Genomic DNA, 15,048 nt, shown 5'->3' on the forward strand with positions numbered 1-15,048 from the left:
TTAAGGAGGCTTTATGTGAGCACTCTGCAGTTTTCTCTTTCACCAAGGAGAACCTTTATAGATAAAATTGCGGTGTTGTGTATCACTTCTCATAGATCGAACCGTCTCTATGCAAGGCTCTGCCAAAATTGGAGAGTTGACCAATATGAAAATTTTCCATCACCGAACTTGGCGAGCATTCTTTCGGCCACGTGCTGGAAGACGTGCTTACCCCAGAACGGGACTGCACTGCAGTAAGGTTCGCACAAAGTGGGAGCCTTCGATGGTACACGCACACTCCCACCCTTTTCACTGCAATGTCCTAGAAGGCCTTCCCAGTAATATGCCCACAGTTTAGGGGTTACCATTACTCCGAGTGTATGAGAGAGCTTGCAAATTGCATTTTTCCCGTTTTATTGTCGACTGGTCATCTACGTCAACACTGAATCGAAAGTTTTATTTTCTGATTGCTGGATTACGTGTGCTCTCAGTAGCCTTGTGCAAAGCTTACCTTACAGCGGGTGCTCTCGAATTTATAGATCTCGAGGAACCCTCATCTGACCCAAACAAAAGCTGCGGATTCCTTCCAATTTTCGGTGTTGGTACAACAAAGCAATCTGAAAGCTTGCAGACCTAATACATAGCAATGCACGCACCAGCGGGTGTCTGGCTCATAGTAATGCATCGATGGATGACTCAAGTCTGCTAAAGTAGTGCTGAAATCGGAAACACGCCTTAGTACTTAGAGGCATGGATGGTTAAGGACATCTGGGAGCTGGGGGGTTCCTGTGTTCCTATGAACCCAGTTTGGAGAACTCCTGCCTTACAGTCTCGGTCTTTTCCGTGCAGAGACCATGCCGAAAAGGCCATGCTCATCATGACCCGCCTGTTGCCAGAGGATCACCTGCTCTTGGCATCTTCAAAGAGGGTCAAAGGTAACATTACCCGCACTGTCGCCCCAAAGCTTGAGGCACGTTGAATTTGTGCGTAATATTTGCATCCCTTGGCTGTTTGACCATGGAGGGTTAACAATGGCGATGGGCCGAACTTTTGCCGAATCGAAAATTCAGCGCTGAATCATAGGGTTCGGCAATGCCGAATTTTCGCCGAACTTTTCTAAAGATTCGGCAAAAATACATTGTTGGCAAACCTAAAAGTTGATATATCATTTTTGCGTGCAAAGGAAGTTTTTAGGGTTTTTTAAGAAACATATTGACACAGTTATAACTAAATAAGCTGATATTCTACAATTTAATTTTATCGGTGTCATTTTTGTTTGTTTACTGGTAATTTTAAAGCGACTTTTTGCAGACATGGTGTCACAATGGGGTTTGGATATAGGGGGCGCAGTCAGTGCAGTCACGATACGCGAGTTTCGGTTTTGAGGCCTTATCAGTGCACGCCTGCAAGTGTGTGTTCTTGAAATAAAGGCGGTAACACTGTCCTTACTTTCTCCACCTTCTCTACGAGTCACCGCTTTGTGTACGAAAATGAATGCAATGGCTGCTGAACCTTCAGCAAAAGAGATAACAAAATTATTGTAAGTATGCATGTTTGAGTTTTTTTTTGAGTGACAAAGTGACAATTTGAGTCACTTCAGCTTAGCATAAAAGTGTGCGTCCCATATTCGCAACATCTCTTTTTTCACTTTTAAAATGCCGGTTTCTGATGTTTGGACACACCAGACATTTAGGAAGATGGGAAGAGTTAGGAATGTCATATGTGCAACGTTGAGCATGATAGTTGTGTATTTAGTTTTATGTGGATCGATGAAAACCGCAAAATAATTTAAAAGCAATATTATTTTGTTTTGGAACAAACTACTTGTAATCATGTCGTATTACACCTGAGACTGCGGTGGAAGAAATCGGAAGAACTTTCAGTAGAAGGAACAGACACAGAGAACGTCTCAAACTCAGCTAACTGGTTTATTTCTCAAACAGCCTTTAAGTACCCTCGGAAATTTTTCCCAACTACAGTCTACACATAAACTCCTTTGTTGCAGACATTTCGAACCGGATGGATACAAAAGATACAAAACAACCCACACATGAGATGAGGACTTAACAAAGGGACACTGCGGATCATCGCAGTGACCTTGAGAGAGATATGTCCCGACTTATCCTAACCGTCGCGTCAAAACGCACACAATTAAAAAAAAAAAAAAACCACAGGTGGCCTTTAAACCGTGGCGACGCACCCAGACATAAAGAGAACACCTTTTTTTTTTTTTTTTTCCCTTTTTTTTGGGGGGGAAAACACACCCAAGTGATCTCAAAACCGCAATCACAAACACATAAAAAAAAAAAAAGAAAAAAATTTTAGATGTATATACACATATACATTGTCTCCCCCCCCCCTTTTCTCGTAAAAAAGAATGCGTTCGTTCAAAGTCTTGAGAAACTTTTTGGAGTTGCGTCCAAGTTGCATCGATGCTTGGCTTATGCAGTTTCCAATAGAACTTATTCTTATTGTTTCTTTAACAACCCTCTTAATGTAATTTCGCTCTTTATGCAGAACTTCTGTCTCTGCCCAATGCGCATTACAATTATCGCATTCCTCTATGTGTTTTGCTATTTCGGAGTTCGGCGCATGCGTGCATACATTTCTCTTGTGTTCTAGTAGCCTGTCATTGAGGCATCTTGAAGTTTGTCCCACGTACCTAAATCCACATGTCAACGGAATCTCATATACTACACTCTCTTTGCAAGGAACTGAAGGTTCCTGATGGGCCTTCTGACAACCCTTGTGGTCCGACAGAAAGGGCGTCAACCTGCTCATTTTTAAATCTGAAGAAAACACTACGTCCACGCCGAACTTTTTTGCGAGAGCCTTTAGGTCGTGGGAAATCCCGTGGAAATACGGGATTACTGCTATCTTCTTTCTTGCTTCCTTTTCCCGTGGTTCGTTGTTAAATTTCAGTTCTAATTGTCTTTTAATGAATTCTTCTTCATAACCTGCAGATTCTAGCCTCCTCCACTGTTCTTTCACAGCACTACTCATAAAATGAGCACATGATTTACCCAACGCGTTTGTTACTAAGGGCTTAACTACCCCTGCTCTAACCGACTTGGCGTGACAACTCTTTCTACTTAACACAGGTTTTCCGGCTTTCTTCCCATATTCCCAACAAAGACCTTGTTCGACACGTACGCGTAAATCTAGAAACTGCAGGATCCCATTTTCAGGTTTTTCAGTTGTAAACCTAAGCTCCAGAGCTGCTGCTTTTATAATCGATTCTAAACCCTGAGCATCATTCTCTCGAAAAGCGCAAATAAAAATATCATCCACGTACCTTTTAACAATGCAACCATTCAAGTTATTCTCTTTAAGTGCTTCACTTACGCAACAAGATAGATTTCTGCTAACATCGGAGCTACCGAAGATCCAATGCATACACCATCTCTTTGAACATATTTCTGCCCATTATATTCAACAACTGTTGCTTGAAGGTACAAATCAAGAAGTGAACGGAAACTGTCGACGGCAATGCCCGTCCTGGACTGAAAGTTTACCAGGTTTAACTCTAGCACCTGCCGAACTCTTTGCATCAAGCGCACTTTCTCAAGCGAATAGTATAGATCCTTAATGTCCATTGACATTACAGTGCATTGTCTTCCATGAAAGCCCTCTAGAACATCAATTAGTGCCTCTGAATTTCTCAGTGAAAGACTCCCCTCCAGTTGAATTACATTCAGCCCTCTTTGCAAATTACATTCAACCCTCTTCGCCGTCGACAGTTTCCTTTCACTTCTTGATTTGTACCTTCAAGCAACAGTTGTTGAATATAATGGGCAGAAATATGTTCAAAGAGATGGTGTACTATGCATTGGATCTTCGGTGGCTCCGATGTTAGCAGAAATCTATCTTAACACCTTAGATAGTTGCGTAAGTGAAACACTTAAAGAGAATAACTTGAATGGTTGCATTGTTAAAAGGTACGTGGATGATATTTTTATTTGCGCTTTTCGAGAGAATGATGCTCAGGGTTTAGAATCGATTATAAAAGCAGCAGCTCCGGAGCTTAGGTTTACAACTGAAAAACCTGAAAATGGGATCCTGCAGTTTCTAGATTTACGCGTACGTGTCGAACAAGGTCTTTGTTGGGAATATGGGAAGAAAGCCGGAAAACCTGTGTTAAGTAGAAAGAGTTGTCACGCCAAGTCTGTTAAAGCAGGGGTAGTTAAGCCCTTAGTAACAAACGCGTTGGGTAAATCATGTGCTCATTTTATGAGTAGTGCTGTGAAAGAACAGTGGAGGAGGCTAGAATCTGCAGGTTATGAAGAAGAATTCATTAAAAGACAATTAGAACTGAAATTTAACAACGAACCACGGGAAAAGGAAGCAAGAAAGAAGATAGCAGTAATCCCGTATTTCCACGGGATTTCCCACAACCTAAAGGCTCTCACAAAAAAGTTCGGCGTGGACGTAGTGTTTTCTTCAGATTTAAAAATGAGCAGGTTGACGCCCTTTCTGTCGGACCACAAGGGTTGTCAGAAGGCCCATCGGGAACCTTCAGTTCCTTGCAAAGAGAGTGTAGTATATGAGATTCCGTTGACATGTGGATTTAGGTACGTGGGACAAACTTCAAGATGCCTCAATGACAGGCTACTAGAACACAAGAGAAATGTACGCACGCATGCGCCGAACTCCGAAATAGCAAAGCACATAGAGGAATGCAATAATTGTAATGCGCATTGGTCAGAGACAGAAGTTCTGCATAAAGAGCGAAATGACATTAAGAGGGTCGTTAAAGAAACAATAAGAATAAGTTCTATTGGAAACTGCATAAGCCAAGCATCGATGCAACTTGGACGCAACTCCAAAAAGTTTCTCAGACTTTGAACGAACGCATTATTTTTTACGAGAAAAGGGGGGGGGGGGGGGGGGGGGGAGACAATGTATATGTGTATATACATCTAAATTTTTTTTTTTTTTTTTGATGTGCTTGTGATTGTGGTTTTGAGATCACTTGAGTGTGTTTTCCCAAAGAAAAGAAAAGGGGAAAAAAAAAAAGTGTTCTCTTTGCTTATAATTAGAATGCAATTAAATGCAAAGGTGCAAGCGAGCTGGACAAGAATGATGAAAATAGTCCCTGGAGAAGGGGAACAAGAGGGACAAAGGACAAACACAAATCAGATTTGTGTTTGTCCTTTGTCCCTCTTGTTCCCCTTCTCCAGGGATTATTTTCATCATTCTCTTTGTGGTCTGGGTGCGTCGCCACAATTTAGAGGCCACCTGTGGGTTTTTTTTTTTTGTTTTTTTTTTATTGTGTGTGCGTTTTGACGCGACGGTTAGGATAAGTCGGGACATATCTCTCTCAAGGTCACTGCGATGATCCGCAGTGTCCCTTTGTTAAGTCCTCGTCTCATGTGTGGGTTGTTTTGTATCTTTTGTATCCATCCGGTTCGAAATGTCTGCAACAAAGGAGTTTATGTGTAGAGTGTGGTTGGGAAAAAGTTCCGAGGGTACTTAAAGGCTGTTTGAGAAACAAACCAGTTAGCTGAGTTTGAGACGTTCTCTGTGTCTGTTCCTTCTACTGAAAGTTCTTCCGATTTCTTCCACCGCAGTCTCAGGTGTAATACGACATGATTAGCTACCACCAGCTCGCCTGCACTCTCACCGTCTTTTCACTAAAAAACTACTTGTGAGCGGAAACAGGATTGCTATAATGGTGAGGAGTGCTTTAAAACACTTGTCAATCAATGTTGCAACTACCTCGTTGCATCACCGGAAAGATTAAATGAAAATCACGTTATCCCGAATCAGTTGGCAGTCAGTTGCACAGTGGACTGGGTCATTTTTGCATCAATTTCTGGTCAGTCTTCCGTTTTTGATGCAGAAAATATTGAAGAGAACGGCACTCACAAAAGCTGACAAACACACAGTTACCATGTTGTCCACTCCGCACCCCACCGTAACTGCTGGTAGCGCTACACTGTACGATGGTAACCACACCACCACAGGGCGTTCATTGGAAATCCATGGCCCCGTTGAGTTCTCATGCATGCGCAGACGTTTGCCGAATCTTAGCCGAACTTTCCTTCAAAAGTTCGGCATGTGCGGAACTTTGCCGACTCGAAAGTTCGGCAGATTATTGGTTGACAATCAGTTGGCACAATGTTTATATTGTGCTCTAACAATACAGGAGGCCAGGTGGCTTGCACGAGAGAACAAAATAATCGTCAAGAGTGTGTTTTGCCAATCCCAATACTAATATGCATCAGAATTCAGAATATAAACCAGGGTTATACAAGAAATGGCGAAGGTTTTGTGGTCTTACAATCCTGGACTCGTGAGGCATATTAGACATCTCAATTTCTATTAATTCCACCTTATATTGGCTCCGCGCCCGTTACCTAGGGGTGAATTTTAGAGTATTTTTATGCCATGAATCTGAATATCACGTTTGTTTTTTCCGAAGATGTTACTAAACGCTAGAAAAACCTTTGACTAGTTGTGACGTCATACCAAAATTTTTCGACCGCCAAGCATGTGTCGCTTGTGTGGGCAGCGCGTGCTGTTGCAAGCTTGCCAGGTATATTCCCCCGCACTGACACAGGTCTTGACGCCTGTTTCTGACCTTTCTGAGCTATGTAGACAAACAAGAGTTTGTCTACATAGCTTTGATAGGAGCTGGAGATGCACGAGAGCGGAGATTTCGTAAACTCCTTTTATGACGTCGTGCTCCAGGAAGGAGGGGCTTCAGTGGTACAGTGTAGACCGCACATAACATATGTCACGGGATTTGGGAAAATCCGCACTATAAGCGGTACCGCACGATAACCAAAACTTCAATTTTTCAGGTCAAAGTACATGCCATGAGACAACTTACCTTTGTAAAACAATTTATTTCATGTTAGATGAAAAATAGAGCTCAGTCTGAGGAAAGCTTTTATTTTACTAGACTTGTACACTTCTCTCTCAAGCATGTCGCACATTTTGAAAGAAACTAGTGATTTTTGCCTGGCGTTGCCTTTTTATTGGCGTTGCGGACGACCTGGTCTACGATAACGCTAAGGCATTTGAACACCTCATCAATAAAAGAGTTCTGCTCACAGTGAACCTTCGGTTTCTGTAAGAATTCCAGTACTTCCTTACTTGAAACTTCTGGCGTACTGTCTTCGTCGTCGTCCGACTCATCTTCGGGTGGACTTGCCCCAGAACCTCGCACCGCTGCAACAATAGCTTCATCGGTGGTTACTTCCTCACGGATAACAGAGTTATTGTCATCCTCATCTACATAGCTTTGAAACGTGTTGTTTGCAGGGACAAAGTGATTTTCCGTAAGGTCGGACCACAGATAGTCTGCGCCGATCGCCTCGTCAATCGCATCACTGCGCCAATTGGCGCTTTCCGAATTTTCGGCATTGCGCACAAACCCTGCATTACAAAAACACTTCTGTATGGTTTGGCTTTTACTTGCCACCACGACACGGTGATCACGTCGATGGCGCCCCTCAAGTCCACCGTGATGGGTTCCTCTCATTGCAATTTCAGGACAACTCTTTCGCATATGCGCTTCTTGTGACAGTACCTTGACGTTAGCAATGATGCCATGATCGAGAGGCCGGCTTTTAGCAGTGGTGTTTGCCGGCAGGAATGTCAAACTGACTGTGCCGCACATTGTGAGCTCTGCAGTTGTCCAGGATAAGAACGACGTGCCGTTTTTCCGCAACCATGGCCTCATCAAAACTTCTCAGCCAACTAGCAAAAAGCTCTTAGGTCATCCAGGCCTTTCCATTTGCTGTGTACACCACAGGCAGACATTCTCGCTTCTTGAAGCAACGAGGTCGTTACGATTTCCCGATGATAAATAAGTTCCGCTTGTCGGAGCAGTTCATGTTTGTACAAAACAAAACTGTGACATGTTCGTTTGAGACTTTGCGGCCGGAACAGGGTTCACCTCTCATCATGAGAGTGCGATCGGGAAGCATGTTGTAGCACAGACCAGCTTCAGCTTCATCGGCGTTATAGATGTCTTTGTGTGTGTAAGCGAAAAGCATTGTCTCGAGATGAATGCGAAACCACGCCTAAAGGCTTGCGTCGGCGATTTCCCCACTTTTGCCGAGATAACTTCGCAGCTAATCCCGTGGCAGTTTTAAACCGCTGGATCCATCCGTTGAGAGGGTTGAAGCCTTCGTGTTTGAAAAAATGTCGGAGGACCTAGCCTTCGCTTGTTGCATTGGGCCACACACTGGGACGTTCTTGACGTGCACTTATGAAACCACCTAAACAATGCTTCTTCGACGTCCTCATACTTAGGCGCACGAATCCTCTTTCTTGAGAGTGACATAGAATCTTGCTGTAGCTGCTTGCGTACCTGCTACCGGTTCTTCCAGACAGTGAAAACCGTTGCGTCAGCGACATTGTACTTGGCCACAACAGGGGCTTTTTTCATGCCACTTTCGACGTCTTTGACTATGCTCTGTTTAGTTTCGAGAGAAGGGGTTTGTCGTTTCTTGGCCATCTTGGGCTTGGGAGACAGGGACAGATCGACGATGGACGGTCGATTTCTGTACGATGTGCTTGACGCAGTCCAAACATCAGACGTGAGAGCAAGCCAGCAAGCTGCAAGAAGCAAAACTAGAAATTATCCAGCTGTCCAGCCTTAGTTTTGCGCGCGGTGTAAGAAAGGAGGTTGGTTTTGCGTCACTCAAGCGAGGGGGTGAAATCGAAATGGGCGAAATGCTTCGATGGCTCGTTGGGGCTTTGAATATGAGAAATTGGGAATCGGGATTCGGCTTGAGTGGCTCATTAAAACTTTGTCGCACCTCACCCCGTTGTCATTCGTTTCTTGCCTCTCTCTTCGCTTCTCCCGTGCAACCTCCTTGCCCCAGCGTGTGCAGCTTGCGCCGTTATCTGGTGTCGCACGGGGAAAGCGTGCTTCTGTGCCAGTCGCCTTTATTTCTGGTATTTCCCTTCATGTGCCTGCTTTTTAAGCAGTGTGTAATTACATGAGTCGTGTTGGTGGTTGAAAAAAGCTGCGGTTATATCTGATCCTGCACTGCAAGCGGTTACGTCTTAAGCGGCCTATACTGTACTTGGAAAACAATTTTTTGCAGCCTCCGTGCACCAAATTGAAACATAATCTCGATATTCGTGATTCTGGAGGCCAAATGAAGACGATTAAGTGTTTTTCCTCAAAAACAGAACTGCTTCAGCTTTCCTTTAGAGCAGGGCTGCACAACTCGGAAATGACGCGGGCCGAAAAAATGTTTATTGGCAACTATGCAGGTTTTTAATAACTGGCAGACAGGTTTTCAATATCTGGCATCATCGCACCGGTTGCCGCTTTGCATACATTTTGATGTGTCATGTCCGCAGGCTGCACAGGAAGTGCCCGCGAGCCGGATGCGGCCTGCGGGCCACATATTGTGCAGCCCTGCTCTAGAGGTACCTGGCAGCATCCATGCACCACAATGTGAAAATGCCCGACAAAACTGTTTCCATCTCTGCTCCATAAATAAAAGTAACTTTTTCTTTTTTTTCAACATTTTTAATGTGTTTTGGGGAAGTTTTACAGCTCGCTTTGTCACGCAAGCAATCTTAACGGCTTTTCGAAACTTACAAAGGTGGAGGCTTGGGCAAGTTGTTGATTCATTATGGGCAGCAACCGCATAAGAAGAGGCTAGGACAACAAAGGAGACACACAGAAGGACAAGGGCATAGGAAGACAAACTTTGCTCTTGTTTGTCTCTCTGTATGTCACCTAGGGTGCCTTCATGTGTGCTGAAGGCTCTCTGTCACCTGGTGTGGCCCAAGCGAAACCAGGGGTACCCTTTGATTGGACATTCCAAACGTCTGGTGCGTGTTGCAGCCCTGATCCTGGAGGAGATAGCAATCGACAACACGGACAAGGAGGCGGAGCAGCGGCTGCTCCAGGAGGCCCTGGACCTGCACGTATCGGCCCTGCGACTATCCTGCCAGGCCTTCGGCGAGATGAACGTGCAGACGGCCAAACACTACGGCAACCTGGGCAGGCTGTACCAGTCCATGCGCCGCTTCAAGGTCAGTCCCCTCCTCTGCAGTGAAGCCGTACGCATCCGCAGGCTGAATGTATAGATCGAGAGCTCATTGGCAAGGTTCTGTGGTAGCTGGGTACTTTACGACTTAAGTGACCACAAGGTTTCGTGCTGTTGCGTCTTGCACGGCTGTTGCATTGCTCTGTCCGTGTTCCTCAGGAGGCGGAAGAGATGCACCTGAAGGCGATCGACATCAAGGAGCGCCTGCTGGGGCCCGAGGATTACGAGGTGGCCCTGTCAGTGGGGCACCTGGCCTCCCTGTACAACTACGACATGAAGCTGTACAACCAGGCCGAGCAGCTGTACCTGCGCTCCATAGCCATCGGTGAGGCTGCCTCCCTTTCGCCAATGCCAACCGTGTCTATCGCTGCCCATTAAGAATGGATAACACTGTCGGCTTTCTATAATTTGAACCGCACGGGAACTGCGAGATACTTAAATTACGGTAGAGTCTCGATGATATGAATCTTGAGGGATCGCGGAAGATGTTTGTAGCATCCGAAATTCGTATGAACAAAAAACGAGTCACATACTGTATTTGCACAAATATAACGTGACCACGAATATAACGTGAGGGCAGTTTTAATGTCTTCAAGAAAAGAAAAAAAAAAAAATATTATTACTTACATAATGCGAGCCGAGGCTGCGTAAAAATTTACCGCAGTCGGGGGCATAGTAGAAATGAAAAGGCAATGGAAATCGAAGAAATATCAGTTTATGTTTTGACTGCACTCCTCCTCACTACTCAGGTCTTTCCGTTTTGCAATACACTTCACAACTTTGCAGATACGTAGCAGCACGGTACGGCTTGTCTGGTAGTTCCATTTTCTTCAGCGTAAGCCCCTCCAGAACGGACAAGCAAAGCAAGGCACGAAGCAGAAGCACCAACACACAGACACCAGACCACACTGGAGCAGAAACTAAAAAATTTGCTGGCAGAAAAAAGGGTGCTGAACCTGATACACGATCCCACACAAACACCTCGTGTTGCACGATTGCATAAACACGGTCCGTGGTCTTGGCTTGGCTTGTGTTGACTTGGCCTGGCTTGACTTGGCTTGGCCAGTGCCCGCATTCCCGCATGGCGCACTGAGTTTCTGTGGTGTGCGCGCGTTGTGCAAACACAAAAGCGATAAAAATGGTTTTTATGTTTTCTATTTGCCCCTCCTCATGGCCCAATTGCTAATAAATTCCCTCCCACACCACCACTTCCTTTCCCACCTAATATCTTGCATTGAGCCAATGGGATGGCCTTCTCCAGGCTCGTGCGCCTCATGGCTGAACTTAATTCCAAATATAATGCGAGGTGCGTTTTGGAGCACGTAATTTCGGAAAAAGTCACATTATATTTGTGCGAATACGGTAAGTACATGAAAGCAAGGAGGGGGCAACTTGCAATTTATTGGTCACACTCCCGGACAGAGGGGTCAGTAATATTCTTTCTAGACTTCTTTTTTTTTTATGTCACTCAGGAGACAGTTCTCGAACGTGTAAAAACGTGCACACGTGTCGTCGCTGACACTGATCGAGCTCGCTATGCACCGCAGCACGTCGAGAGATATCCGCCCAAAAGTTGGTTGAAGAAAATCGCACAGAGTTCAACAGACGTGCGTGTGCAAACAAAGGATGCTTGCTTGTTGTCGATCGCTTGATCAACGCTGATTCTGAATGCCATTTCTCATGTTCACTCGAGTGATTGAAAGTTACTACAACCAGTTTATCACGTGAGAATAAAAATAAAGCAGCAACCCTGGAGTAGGTGAATGCAATTTACTCCAGCAAGTCGAATTCGAATCGCGTGACAACTCAGATAGTGCAGCAACGCTGGATGTCGGTATGTTTTTGAATCTTGGAACGCAGCCACGGTTATTGTGATTGCACGACGCGTATGCAGGAAGAATGGCAAAAAAATGACACAAAAACGCCTGCTACGGTTGTCTTTATTATAGAAATTCAATTTGTTTTGAGACAAACTTCCCAAAGTGAAATCAATTAACATAAGTGTAATAATACAATAGCACATGTAAGTATGTGAATACACAACACCGAACCCTATAACATGCATAGATACATACCATTTAGTGAAAAGTAATGCACCAAAATCAAATACCGCACCTCTTTGCATCCTCTGCAGCAGGGTCGAGTAAGGAGAGGCACTCAGCAAGCCGTTTCTATTGTGCACTGCTCCTGTTACTTTGGGACATATGCAGGCTGCAATTCCGCTACAGATGTCAGTCTTTCCCGGAAACAGCCAGCTCATGTTTCAGCATATCCCCCGAAAATGCCAAAAAAACAAACTAATGAGAGTGTGAATGCAATAAAGCAAAAACATTTTTTTTTTTTACATCATGTGGATGTACCATGTGACTGAAAAGAAAACAAGCGGAAACGTAGGGAAGAAAGCGGAAATCGTGCCTGCCTCCGTAAAACAGGCAGTAGCACCACGCCTGTCTGTCGGGAGGCCGACAATCGTTAGAAGTCGAAAACCATTCCCCACTCCTTCCCTGAAGGCACAGGCAGCTATATCGGGAGTTCAGGGAAGCCCCAGGCAGACTGCATCGGGAGGACAGGGAAGCCCCAGACAGACTGCATCGGGAGGACGGGGAAGCCCCAGACAGTAGCCGCGCGTTTCCCGTACCCCTGCAGGTGCCGGCTTTCTGCTATCTTCCATTTCCCTCTCATTTGCCCGCTTGCTGCCGTACCCACTTAGAATTGCAGTGTTTTCTCAAGCAAGCTCGTTCACGTGCCTTCAACAAATTTTTGTGTAGAAATAAAATCCGTTGACAAACAGTGCTAGTTTTTGCTTCGGAAATTAAAAACAGCGCGGAAAGACGAGGACCAGACAAAGAAGTTTTTGCTTTTTACATTGACAATCTAGAATATAAATATGATGCCCCCCCCCCAAAAAAAAAAAGTGAAAAAAAAATGACGGGCGGTTTTAGATACAAACTGGCAACCGGCCTGCTATTTAAAAAAACTGGCTGTGCCGGACGAAAACTTGACAGGTGGCAACACAACAACCGCTGTTGTTGAGCGCACTGTTTTGTGCACTGTTTTGCAAAGTTTTGTGGAGCGCACTGTTGAGCGCACTCCACAAAACTTTGCATACTTTCTGCGACGAGATACTGATGCGATACGGACGGTCTAGAGGCACAAGTGAGTTTGTGGCAGAGCTGCAACTCGTGTGAAGCGCGACACGACGACTCAGAAATCTTATACTGGGTATCTGCTGCCTGACGCTTCGATTAGTGCACGAGCACTCGAAAACGTTGGATGCATCATTGTAGACTGACAAGCATGTTGGTCAAGTTGAGGAACACCGAAAGAATAAAACCCACGTGGGGACGAGGGATGCACACTTTCTTTTTGCGTTGCACGCTATGACACGTGGCTTCTGATCTTATCTTTTCAAGAGGGAGAGCGAGGGCAGCCGATCATGTTGCTGCACATTGCGCTGCTTGCTCTCTTTCTTCTAAGCCTCTTTGCTCTGAAAAATATACCTTCAAATTAACCAGCTACGAATTGATGCCCCATTTGGTGCAATAATTCATATTGTCTGCGTGACCATGTCCAAACTCAGATTAATAAATTCGTAAAACAAATTAATGAAAAATTAGCGGGTGGCTGAATTACCTAGAGTAGACCTTAAATGTTTTGTTGGATGTTCGACCATTCGACCCGTGGCAATCCACTATTTTCGGAACACGTCTGCTTCGAGATTATTTGGTAGTAGGCAAGAAGTTAGTGGGAATGTGTGCATCATAAATCCTTGGTACCGTACCGGCGTGCGGTCGCGTATCACTACTGCATGATGCGCATTAAAGACCCCAGGCTAGCAGTTGCACTGCACTGGCCAAATTTCTCATGCACAACGTAAACCAGTGTCGCCGCAACTCAAAGGCAGTCTGACCTTACACTGCATAAACACGAACATCAAATTTGGCCGTTATGAGGGGGTCAGTGAAGCTAGATCCTGTTGGCTCCATTGAGAGGGCAGCGCTGCTTCAAGAGCTTTTTTTTTTATGTAACCTAATTAGTTTTGTTAATATGGAAATTTATATTTGCAAAGATTATGGGAAGGATTAAGACAAACTGAAATACTTAAATCAGAAAATAAACCTATACCAGTAATCTAAAAGGTCTGTGGAATCCAGTAAGGCATAAATGAAAGCTCTAGGATGATTATGGTGTTTTCTTGGACAGGTAAAGTTTCCAGTTTTAAAATGATTTATTGCAGGACACCTAAAAGCCACCTAAAAAAAGCCTGATACCATATTGTCACGGGTGGTGACCAAAGAAACAGGAAATAAACAGGAAAAAATAAACTTTTAATGTGGCGAACTTGTGCCAAAAATAAAAGGGTACAAAGATAATAACAGAGCGTCGCAGGCGTCGAAGTCGGCGTAGCAGCACAGTCGAACGCTGGGGCGAAAAACTGACTCGACAAGGTCGCGGGCCGCATCTTACCTAGAGTGCGTGGCTATGTCGAAGATTCGGCGAAAGCGGCTCGAGCATCGCGTGATCGGGCGAGAATGAACACGCACTTTCTAGAAAACAAAAGCAGGAATAAATGATAGAAGTTACGTGCGGTACATGAATAAACAAGAACTTTCTGGAGGTCCGTGACTGAGCGTTGCTTTCTCAGCCCTGGGCGCGGCAATATTTAATATATTTATACCCTTTATTGCATGCATTACACATACACGTACCAGGAAAGAAATAATGATGAAGATTGGATATGGACGAGTGGAGATATGGCTTCTATAACATAGCAGTGTGTAAATAGGTCACTCAGAAATTATAGCAAAAACCATCCACAGACCCATTTTACTTTGTTTCGAAGACAATAATACTTCAATATAAGAAATACTTATTTAATAAAAATCCTTCAGGACAAGATGATAAGTGCCTGCAAATCTTCAAAAAAACACAATTTCAAAAATGTGCTTTTTAATATTTTATGCTTCAAAGAGCAGTGTCTCCCCTGAACTGCATTGATCAAGATTCCGCTACCTAAACATAGTTGTTCTGCCCATTGTGGATT

The 15,048-nt window shown here is 44.5% G+C and overlaps 1 protein-coding gene across 1 annotated transcript in view; it reads left to right on the forward strand.

Moving 5' to 3' along the window:
• LOC8040336 (amyloid protein-binding protein 2) overlaps nucleotides 1-15,048 on the forward strand; it is a 43,634-nt gene that overhangs the window by 23,031 nt on the left and 5,555 nt on the right. The window contains exons 11-13 of the mRNA XM_029974711.4: nucleotides 829-914; nucleotides 9,800-9,990; nucleotides 10,164-10,329. Coding sequence (XP_029830571.1) covers nucleotides 829-914; nucleotides 9,800-9,990; nucleotides 10,164-10,329 — 443 coding nt within the window. The remainder of the gene's footprint in view (nucleotides 1-828; nucleotides 915-9,799; nucleotides 9,991-10,163; nucleotides 10,330-15,048) is intronic.

The sequence above is a fragment of the Ixodes scapularis genome, unplaced genomic scaffold (assembly GCF_016920785.2).
Source record: "Ixodes scapularis isolate PalLabHiFi unplaced genomic scaffold, ASM1692078v2 PGA_scaffold1__304_contigs__length_218370807, whole genome shotgun sequence".
Lineage (NCBI taxonomy): Eukaryota > Metazoa > Arthropoda > Arachnida > Ixodida > Ixodidae > Ixodes > Ixodes scapularis.